This window comes from Hippoglossus hippoglossus, chromosome 10 (genome assembly GCF_009819705.1).
Source record: "Hippoglossus hippoglossus isolate fHipHip1 chromosome 10, fHipHip1.pri, whole genome shotgun sequence".
NCBI classification, from domain to species: Eukaryota; Metazoa; Chordata; class Actinopteri; order Pleuronectiformes; family Pleuronectidae; genus Hippoglossus; species Hippoglossus hippoglossus.
This window is the reverse complement of record NC_047160.1, coordinates 14228092-14240102: the sequence shown is the minus strand read 5'-3', so window position 1 is coordinate 14240102 and position 12011 is coordinate 14228092. Positions and strand designations below refer to the sequence as shown.

General features: G+C 40.2%; 1 protein-coding gene across 3 annotated transcripts in view; it reads right to left on the bottom strand.

Moving 5' to 3' along the window:
• Positions 1–7283: 7283 nt before the first annotated feature.
• pcdh11 (protocadherin 11) overlaps positions 7284–12011 on the bottom strand; it is a 126711-nt gene continuing 121983 nt past the window's right edge. For all 3 annotated transcript variants that reach the window (XM_034598049.1, XM_034598048.1, XM_034598050.1), the window contains one exon: positions 7284–11660. In XM_034598049.1, coding sequence (XP_034453940.1) covers positions 11203–11660 — 458 coding nt within the window. In that variant the 3' untranslated portion in view covers positions 7284–11202. The remainder of the gene's footprint in view (positions 11661–12011) is intronic.

Here is a 12011-nt window from a genome sequence, read left to right as displayed (position 1 = left end):
TTCAATACTAGAATGGTTACATCATTTTATCAGATGACTAAGTTTAATAAGCTTCCTCTATTGTGCAAAAACAGATACCGCAAATAATTGGGGATTAAATCACATTTTCTAAATTGTTCAGTTTTTGTGAGAATTTGACTTACATGATTGATCAGAAAAAAGAAGAAGAAGAAGAAAAGAAACAGTTTGTAGAAAATATGTATAACTTGCCCAATTAAAATAACAGCCGAGCCAAGGCGACAGTTTTCAATCCTTTTTCTTCTTTTTCATCAAGGTTTTAGTTGGTTGGCAGGAAAACTTCTTCCTCTACTCTAGTTTGTACAGTCATGCCTATAACACTGGGATATTTGCTTCACACCAGTCAATGGAAACACACGTTTCCTTTCTTGGAACATTTCAAAAAAATTCTCTTCAAATTTGCTTGGAACTTACACGGAAACACACATATTGACTCCTCCCAAATGTTTTACAATCCTGAATTCTAGCCATCACTTTTTTGAAAGTGAATGCATAGTGACAGATCAAAATAAACATGTGTAAATCGGTAGACGCGTACGCAGGGTTCAGCATTCAGTGAAAGATTTACTTTTGTCTTTTCATTAAAGCACTTGCTCATTTGATGTCGGACTCATTGAGGCTCTGCTGAATGGAACCACACCAAGGTTAAGCGAATAGCAACACTGTCGCTTGACGAAAGTGAAACAACATCCAAAGCAACCGTCGTGTTTTAGCCTTGTGGACTGAGGGATGTTGATGTTTTGCTTCCTCTGAAACCAAATTCTTTGTTTTGTTTGTGAATAGCATGATTTGGTTGTTGTTTTGTCTAGCAAAGCCTTTGCATCGGACCTCAGTGCCCTTGAGAAGATAAAGTCAACTTGCAGTTCCAGTCAAAACACTCAATGACAAATGTCAGTGCATGATATCCGTTATGCATATTCATTAGAATCTGATGCCAGATATTTGAAAGGAGGATGAAGCACCTACTTAATAATATCTGGCCCGATAAATTTGGCCCTCCTGCCTTAATGTGGTACAAGTACAGTTCATTTTCTAAATGTATTGACATGGCCTTTGTCCGTGCAACAACGTGCGGTACAAAACGGCTGCCCTGACTCGGTAACATTTGACCAAACAGAGAGAGAAAATTATGATTGCGTGAGGTGAGGGAGCAGCTAAGGAGTGACTTTTCAACTCACGACACCAAACATCAACTTTGCGTATACTACCTGGACTTACTGCTAAATGTCAGTGTGTTGCTACAAATGAGAGGGATTAGCTGAGGGCATTTCCAATAATGCTGCAGCATCTCTCTCATCATCTCGGTCGTTTGCCTTGTTTCAGGAGCATAAAGCCCTGTTGCATCCTCGCTTTATACGTGATACTTCCTGCATCCAATTACGGGGCACATTAGGGTAATTTTCTAACAGTGCTGCATTTGCATTCTGTCGGAGACAGGCGACAGGGATGTCAGTCATTAATCATGGCCCAATGAGGGCTGTCAGAGCATTGTCATGCTTGTCAAATGTCTGCTCTCTAAACTCCCTCCAGTTATCAAATCCAGATCTCTGACCCACCTTCAAAGCTCGACAGAGCTGGAGGTGACCTCCTTTGAGCAGGTAAAAGCGTGAAGGGGAGGAATGTGTGTGTCTGTGCGTGTGTCTGTGAGTGTGTGTGTGTGCGCATTTTTATCTGTCGTTCCTCCTAGACTTTCCACTTGTGTGTGTGTGTGTCTGAATGCGTGAGTTGGGGCTGAGGGGTGAATTTTGTCGCCTAAGATCTCAATTAGCTAATCACTGTTTGTTTCTGTTTCTGTTTTTAGGGTTTCCACAGTCGATACAAACATAATAGCGAGCTGAATTTTAACAGAGGCTGGTGATTGTGAGTAAACACAAGAAGAACCCAATGATTAGATAGTGCTAAATAATGCTAATTCAGCTGTGGCTATGCTGGGAAACGACAAAAAGCCACTGTTGGTTTTTCAGAGACTGCTGACACTAAATCCATGCCAGAATGCCAGATGTGAGACAATGAAATGTTTGCACTATTTGAATTGGCTTTATGTTACCTCTTCTTTTCGGTCACTCCAAATAACACCTTGATGTCCATTATCTGCACACGTAATTGCCATATTGATTTTCCCTGTTGCTTCTTTCTTTTCATCCCACCGTGCTTTTGCTTGCCATTGTTCAAAAGATGTTCTTGAAAGTAAAGGTTGATTGCCTAGAGTAATACTGCTTTGAAATAGGGCCATGAAAAGCCCATAGCAGTGCTTTTGCAAATGTTGGCCCACAATAAAGTAAATTATAGGTAATTTATATTTTTCAAAGAACATTATGGTTTTTAAGCTTTCAGTTTTCAGAAATCTGAAAGGTAGGAAAAATGCATACTTATAGATAGATAGATAGATAGATAGATAGATAGATAGATAGATAGATAGATAGATAGATAGATAGATAGATAGTATTTATTTTGTAATCTAGCAACAATGCAACAGCATATAGAAACCTCTAACCATGGAAATTGATTATATATTCAAACCACAAACACAACACACCCTGCATCAACACTGTTGTTTTGTTTGATCTTCCGGATTTCAAAGGGGAGGGAGAAGCGTCCCACCATCGGAGAGACTCTGACAATAAACTCCACAGAGGAAGAGCTTCAGGGACTTGCTGCCTTAACTGCAGGAAAGCTCTGGGTGTGTGTGTGTGCTGAACGGGAACAGGCTTGTCAGGCACAGTGGCTGCCCTGTGATACTGTCTTTAGATTCGCACAGAGAAGTCGCAGTAAAAGCAGTTTCTCGGATGTACTTCCTCACTGCGAAAGGGGCATGATGTGAACTTAGTTTCTCTTTATTACCTATCAGGCAAGCCAACTTTATATAGGTCTCATCTTTTTTCATTCAGGCAGGAAACCCCTGAGAGGAAAAAATAAAGTGGTAGTTGTTATTAATGAAGTAGAGCAACACAGAGAAACACCTTTACACGGATGTATTTATTTATTTATGGAGCCATGCTGGCAGCATGGATGTCGATAATGGTCTGTTGGTCAGTTCATACAGTCATTCATGGCCCCCATGAGAGGAATCCTTCAGATTCTCGTGATTCTCAGACTTCTCATCTAGCGCCACCACGAGGTTCACATTTTAAGTTTGGTGTGAAATACTTATTTTAAATATTCCAGAGATATTTAAGGTCCCTTGAGATTCCTATCCTTTCATATCATGTAATAAACACTGCTTATAACATGTGAGAATGTTTAAATACTAAGGTAAAATCTAACATAGCTGCTAGCACACTGTCTGGGTCTGGGTCTGATATCCTATTCCCAATAGAAATAGCTGTACTGGCTCACATGCATTTTTCTGTATAACAAGAATCTTTGTGAAAAGAAAACTTAGAAAGTCAAACTTTGGGTCAAGGGATGGCTGTGCAGTGTTGCATTTAGTGTGATTACAGGGAATGACACTGCAGAAACACTATATGAGTACCCACTTAGCTTCAACAACATTACTAGTTTGAAAACAAAAACACGGTTTTGTCTTGCATAAGTAAGATCTATGGCCTTTTGTCTTCTGCAAATCTTTTTACATCAGGATTTAGCATTGTGCAAAACACATTTTGAAATAAAGACACAGCTGCATAGATTGTATTTTGCTGTACAGTCTCCTATCAGTAATTGCTCTCTAATGGCGAGGGGAGATTTTCTGGCATGGCTTTGATTCTCTAATGTCCAAGAGGACAAGGTCAATGTTAATTACCAGCAATTACCCCAAATTTTGACGAATCATTTGGGTTGTCTGGCAGTGAAGAGCATTGTCTCTGACCCTCTTTCAAACCTTGCCATAAATACTCAACTGAGATCAGACTGAATGTGGTTATTCATTGGGCCTGGCCATATGGTTATAATCATTGTGATGGTGCTGAGCCCACTGGGTGACTACTACTGGTCTCTCAGTAATAATAACACTGGAAGAAGCCAGTCCGTGGAAAACAAAGTATTTCACCACCGATCGCCCACTTTTCTTATCTGTTGTCACCTGAGTTCCACAGGTTGATGCAGTTTTAAAGACTGGTTCTCTCTCTGCTTATGTATTTATGTTGCTCAGAGATGTGAGGGACAGTTGTGTGCTAGGTCCCAGGGGTAATCTCTGCAGAGTGTCCCTAAAGGTTGAGCAGAGATGGAAAGAAACTCCACAGAACCTCTGCCCTCTCTGTGGAGAATACCCCACAGAAACATAAAAGCATGAGGGAGCAGAAGCTGTAACTGGTTTGGAAAACTACTGAGGGAGGATGAGTCTGTTGAATTCGTCTTTATTCTTATGTTAATAAATTATCAAGTAAAATAAACAAATGGTGAATAAATAATTATGAATACATTGAATACAATGCTTTATGTTTATCAGGTTAGTTGGTTTCAGTGTTTTTGACATGAGATCTGATTGGAATTAAAATCAGGTTTATTTCTTGTGTAGTCATAGTTTTGGAATCATGGTTTACAAGGTTTTATTGGATAGCCAGCAGAGTTGAGAGCATAATAAAGAAGTGTCAGCTTGCACAGCAGGATAATATTGGATCCTAAGCCACGCCGAGATAGGCTATCTTCTCTCTCAAAAACCCTTTACATTAACTTTACATGAGTCACTCTGTTTTCTGGTTGGCAACCTTCTTCTTTGTGCAGGCAAAAAAATTTCATTTTGTCTTTCAGGGCTTATCGCAACTATCTCATTTTCTCACACACGAAAAGCGACGTTTTTATCCATCTGCTGACCTCATTTTCATGGCCAGGCTGAAATCGTTGAGTGGAATTCTCTTTGTGTGTACACTCAGCCGTCCCTTGGATGTCGTTGGCATGTCTCCGAAGCAATTTTCTCAACTATGAATAATTCACCAGATATTATTCCAAAGGTCATCTTATAGTAATTAGTACCCTGCTGTTGACTAAACAGCCTCAAGGTACCTGATGGCCGGTTTAATTACAATTTGAAATGAGTGTACTGTTTGACAATCTCTATATGTTCTCCTGACACCTCAACAGATGACACCTTGAGAACTAAGCAGGCTTACAATAAGTTGGCTTGTTAGCAGATGGGGACGGACTGCCTGTGTGTGTCCGGGTTTGTGTGTGTGCTTGGGGTGGAGGTGGGAGGGCACCGAGTGTGCTGTTAAATCACAAAATCCTTACTGCTCAAATATGCAGTAATTACTGGAAATGCAGATTGGTGTTGTTGAGTATGCATGTGTTTTGACAGGGCGGACATCCTCGGCGCAGACCCTGTCTCATTATTAACCAATTACCATGGAAAACTAGCGGGACAGGTCACAGCCGGCTCTCTTAAGGAGGCTGGGGACTGAACATATGCTGAAGATGCAGCGGGATGACACAGTCCAGCAAGCCTTTGGCACGTTACGAGCTACATGACATGGCTCTTTGTGTCGCGCAAGTTAGGAGTCAGTGCCGGGAGATCCTGTCATGTACTGTTGTCGTGAACATCAACCCCTGCACTGTACTGTATGCTTTAGGTTTCCTCTCTGAGGGATTGTACGTATTCATAAGAGAACAGTGTAAAAAGCAGGAAGTCAAAAGGGCCTCAGGTAGGATACATAGCCCAGGGGGGATTGTCGAAGCTGTTGCCGAGTTTGCCTTTGAGGCATCAAAGCTCTCATAGATGGATGGATGGATGGGTACATGGACGGATGGATGAGTAGATTTACAGATGCACAGTCCAGATTTTTGACAAGGAATGGACAAAAAAGTCTGAAATTAAATCAAATGTATATATATATAATGTACATGTACACTCTTGTTTTCTATATTTTGACTGTGTATGAGAGCAAATGGCCACAGGTATAGTGGACAGCCTGAGGGTATCACTGAAAAGATGATGATGATGATGCTCAGTGAGTCAAACTAAACCACAGCTTGTCATTCTGAGCGGCCACAGCAGATGCTTTTCTATCATCCTGACTTAAAGTTACATTTACCTCTTGGCCCTGGGACCAAAAGGCTAAAATCAAGGGTTTGTTGTATTCTATTGATTTACTCGTCTGCTTTATAGGCACCTTCCTAGAGTCTATGGCCTATGCTGATATGATACTGTCTGGACAGTGTATTGAGTAGAGGAGCCACCTGGTGACGGGAAGCACATTGATTTGACTCTCAAAACTTTACGTATACTGACATAAATAACTCAAGAGTTTTACTGAGTGTACAGATGAAAATGAGCATTTGATTGGATTCAATATTTAAAACACCCATGAGTTGTACCTCTCATCCCCGAAATCCAGTGGCTATAGGAAGCTATTTTCATTATTAATGGTGTAAAAGTCCTGCAGTTTGCTATGCTAAGGTAAAGCTAAATGCTTTTCACATCATGTGGGAGGGAGTGTAGCTTCAAACTTAGAAATATAAGCAACTACTAATATCAACAACATGACTGCACAAACCCTAGGGGGAATTCTCGAACGTCTTTAGGCTCATTGTTTTGGTTCTCCAGCCCACAAGTCACCACTTTTGGTTTAGTCTCATTTATTGGTGCTTTAATGAGCATGAACATTGGCTACAGCAGGTATCTCTTTTCAGAGAAACAGCTCTATAACACTACCTGCCAAGCACCAAAGAAAACCGATAATTATGCTGTTGGCCAGATCATGTAGTTTTTAACAAAAGAGACAAATAATTCTGTCAGTCATTAGTGGAGACCAAAAACAGAGTTAAAAGGGGGGGAAATATTGCTCAAATGCTAGTTTTCCATATCAACTTTATATGGTGACAATAGTCAGTGTTGATTTTGCAGCTTGTTTCTGCTAATCCAACTCCCTGCCCCTGCAAAAAAAGATGTTATTTTTTTCAGTTTTCAGTTTTTTTTATTGACTTGATGCATCCACATTCTTTGCATTTTGTTGAAAGAAATGTTAGGTTTGAAAATGTTGAGAATATATTAGATTTAATATGAATGTATCTACAGCCAACAAGCCTGGCTTTAGCTGATGTCCATAATATAAAATATGGTATTGTTCCATTTTGAGGCTGCCAGTTTTATTGTTATTTGTCAATTAGTGTTTTAAAAAATACACGTATATGTCATAGGCCATATCCCCACCGGCATTAATTTCTAGAAATTATGAGGGTAAAATGCCATGTCCGATTTGATGGGTCTTCTTTCATTAGCTGGTAATTGCAATAATTGGAAAACAGTGACAGTATGCTCTCGTGTCGCATCTATCGCTGAATGACAGTGCTCTCGAACAACGATGTAAAGTGAAGGACAAACACGATCCAGGCATACTTTGAGGACGCAATATTTAATGGCTCAAGTAAAATTCAATGACAAGAAAAATCATTTCACCATATGGAACTTTTTTTTTTTTTTTCTTTTCATAGATTTAAATGGAATATCTTACAAAGGCATGACAACACAGACTGTATAGCTTTAACTGACCAATACAGATTCGCTGGCAAGCATTGAAGCCTTCTCTCAAAGCAAAACTCAACCTGACTCACTGATGACTAATTTACAAGCATATACTTAAGTCTTATATCATATTTTGATATAGTTTTTTTGTACAAGATACATTTGTGTACATAAAATATTCTGGCAAGGTGCATGCCAGTATACACGTATGTGCACACACACACATTCATACATGCAAGGAGACGCGCACATTCCCCCTCACACATACATACAAGATCACCTATAAACACATTCAAACACACTCTCATCAATATTATGCATATGTAGCCATTTACATTACAAGAGAGATTGTCATCTCATCACTTCTTTCCTTTTGAAACAACATAATGAATTCCAGTACATAACCTGTTGCCGTTCATCTTTCCTGTTTGTCTTTCCAGTTTGTAACCATTGGTACTAGTTCTGAGGGGTACTGCTATGTACAATTTAAAATCCAGTTAACCGGACAGTATAGATATTTGTGTGTACGCGGAGGCATAAGTGGTACGCACATTTCACAAAGTTCGAATGTGTACACTGTATAACATTTGCTTTGTTCCATAAGACAGACTAACAGGTAGAGTAGTAAACACCAATACGGACACTGAATCTAATGACGGATGCGAGGACACCCACAGGCAAGTGTCAAAACGCCTTGTGCGAGTCCAAACAGTTCATGCAAATCATGACACGGGTGGGCATGGTAATTATGACACACATTTGAATAGAGAATTTTCAGAAACTTAAAAAAGCAATTTCCAGTCTTAAGTATAATGTCTTTTCTATTTATATGATCAGGGCAGAGGGAGTTAGAAAACTATGAAAATAGCAGAATGAGGGCAGAATCGTGCAAAGTGAAAACATGTCGTCACATCTTGTCTTTGTCACTGTGTGTTTTGTGAGCGATGTAAAACCTTTGACACAGTCAGACGAGCAAATCATCCCAAAAAACAAACAAACAAACATACATATGATATGTTCCTTGCTTAGAAAATAAATTAATAATTGAAACACCACTACGTTTACCTCTAAAGGGACTTATGGTAAAACGATATGTTACTGCAGTAGACAAAATAACTTATGTTAGTATCAAAAGCAACATCCTACAGAAGTTACATTCATGCAGTTACTGTACTGTTCCCTCTCTTTTGATTAATGTAGCTGCTGCAGCGTTTACAGTACATGTGGGTTATGTAGGCAGGGAAAGTTAAAACACAGTGAGAGTTACACGTAGGTAATATTGTGCTAACTGTACACGTGTGATTGGATAAATGATTCCACACAATCACCGTCCTTTTACAGTGTGTGACAGTGTATCATCTCTAACTTATCTCATGGTTATTCTCTCCCTCTGCGATATGAGGAAGGGCACAATTTACTGTGTCATATTTATAAACACTCCAACAGCAGATAACGTCTGTGTTTCTCATTGTTAAAGAATGGGAAAGTCCGCTGTTATTTTTTTCAGTTTTATGTTTGTTGAAACGGTCCAGCCAGGGAGTGATCCGCCCTATTTATTCATGTGATCATAAACAGAGACTGAAAAGACCTGGGAGTACTTCGAGGAAACTTTAGGATCACATATCACAAATGTTGGATTTGTCAGTGATAAAATTCCAATTTCCCGTGACATCATGATGCATGTTCCCTTTGATATAGGCTCCTTTTGATTAAATGTGAATTGTTTGTACCATTTGGTGAAACATGTCTATCCTTGGAAATGACATGGAGAGTGATAGAGAGAAATAAAAAACATCTGAGTATTAGTAAATGAGCTGAAATTGAATTCCCAAACTGGGACATTTTCTTCAATCTGTTTAGAAGAGGATTTATTTAAGTGACTTGTTTTGAATTAAATCAATTTTCACAATTGACTGAGGTGGAATTGAATTATCCCTTCCTGTGTCCTTGACACACTGTTCCTTTTAGTGATCATCTCAGAGCCTCAGATAGATTCCCTTCATAATGATAAGAGTCCTGACCCTATAGTATCACAGAGAATAGGCGTGGTAGCTAAGAGCATGCAAACACAATTTGCCTTGCGCCTTCCCTCGAGAATGCCACGTTGCATTATAGATTTAGGCCTGTTCCCAATTTGCAGGATGGTACAAGAAAAATGAATCGCATGAATCATATACCTGATGATGTAGACACCTGGCTTGGATGTTACTGGGGAGAAAAATGGATATCAGCAAAGTCACTTATTGCTGTAGCAATAGATTATACTGCACCCAATCTGTTACTACAGAGTTAGTCCGAAGTAGTTATCATCATCAGTACAATTTGCACACACAGGCAGTGATGCAGTGTGTGCATGTGAAACCATGGTGAGAGGCAGCCTGCAGGAAGGTCCTTTCAAATGGTGCCAATGCCTATTATTATGACAACTGCAAGAATAACTTTAACATCAATAATTCACTTCGACTCAGGACCCTGAAGAAATTTATGCATGTACCTCGGTCAATTATTCTGGTGTCAACACGGATAGTAAAAATACGACAGTAGAAACTTTGCAGCTAAACTGAGCTATATGAAGATGCAAAATATTAATTGAAGCACTAACATAGGTGTTTGCGTTGAAACGATGGGAAGAGAGCGAGTGTGTGAAGCGCTGGTAACCTTTTCATTACCTCTACATGTGTGGAGCATGTTTCTGGCCAGCCGAGAGAATCATTCCAGACCTCCTTACCACAATGAGGGTCGCCTCTGAGATCGCCCATCAAAGTAATTAGACTGAGAATTTCATAATTGGCTCCAAGGCTGTTATAATGTGAGAGTTTCTGAGCAGAGAAAAAATGCAAGAAACAGAAACAAAGGGAAGGAAACAAAGGGTACATTTCCAAAGCGCATCTGTCTGCGCTTTTCAAGGCTAAGCTACTGATATAATGCTAGGAGTGAAAATTTTTCTTAATAGAGTTGGCAGAGATGAGGCGACCACCGTATGGAAAACATCCGGGGCATGTGTGTGTATGTGCAGGAGTTTGTGTTTTTTTTCTTCTGAAACAGTTTGTGTACCGGTCCATGGTGAAAATGTAGAATACAAAAGCTTACCGGTGCTGTCTAACATTGGCCTAGTTATGCTTTGTAGACTTTTTTTTTTTTTATCCTTCTGCAGTCCCCTGACCAAAATAGACTTCTGAAACACGTTCATTGAAGACAAAGAAACATCTCCCACCACCAAAGGAGTTTGTGCTGCGTGTTATACAGAGCAATACTTCACTAGAACTTGAACACAAACACTGTCCACCCAGAGCTCATAATTAACATTTAGCCCAGTTTAGTGCACTCACACAAAGTAATGTATTTTTATTTGTTTCTGTGCAAGGGAACGTTTTTTTTTTAGCTGGGCCCGAGGACTTTAAAGCGTACATCGCCCTGTCATGTCACTAAGCAAACATTGTCAAACCGAAAGCAAAAAAACTTCTTTTTTTTCTGTGATGAATCTACTTTGGTATAGAACTACCTTTTATTTATTGTACATGGGTCTGCTATGTTAACACTTACATTTCCTTTCAGAGACTTAAGCTTTCAGACTGATCCCCGCATGGTTTTGTCTGAACGACATCGTCAAGATCAAATCCATTCTCAGATGTCTTCATTAGTAAAACTAAGCAGGAGCTGGTCAAAGTTATTCAAATTATGCATACCTCCACACGTACGCATACACACTGATCATAAGTCACTGACAAAAAGCCGTCAAAGGAGGGAGTCACAAGTACGACAGGCCGGCGCAGCTCTGTCTGTTATGCTTACAACTGGTGCTCATGTAAGAAAGAGCTGCTGCCCCCGCCGGTGGGCGTCTGCTGACCGAGGGGGGAAAAACTCGCCAGGGGGATGACCTTGATGGTGTCCTCCTTCTTACTACTGCAGTGTCTGTCCAGGGTGTTGTAGAACTGCGGTCGGTTGATCCCTTTGTCCAGTTCATCCTTTTTGGGCACAGACCTGCCCAGGGTATGGCGGCCGTCCATGACCCCCATGCCTCCCATGTTAGCTCTGGCTCCTCGGGCACAGCTCTGCTGGAAGCCAAAAGAGGGGAGGGTACCAATGATGACGGCGGGGTTGGAGGTGGGGCTGTTGCTGCCAGGACCCTGGAACTGGGCCAGGGCTGGAGGCATCCAGCAGCTGTCCGAGTGGCCCAGTATCAGACACTCCTGGGTACAGGTCTCAGAGGCCTCAGCCAAGGCTTTCTGCAAGTTCACCTCAATGGCTGTAAAAAAAAAAAAAGAGAGAAAAAGAAGAAAACAACATAGTTAATCTAACAGGTCAGAACATACAGACTGCAGCTGAAATGGTTTTATACCAGGGTGTTGTAAAGGCACTGAATGAACTCATGAATCATAATGTAAACAGAAGACAGTTGTCATCTTATTAGTTTTTGACCCACAAAATGTCAGCCTTTTAGAGAAATGAAAGTCAGTGATAAATGTTTCATTTCATCTTGTAATGAGAAAAACACCAGCAGAGCATTTAATTTCCATTGGTATTCCCGTGACTCTGTCTGTTTACCTACAATATGCAATGAATTCCCAGTAGCTTAATTAGAGTTAGAAAAAAAAAA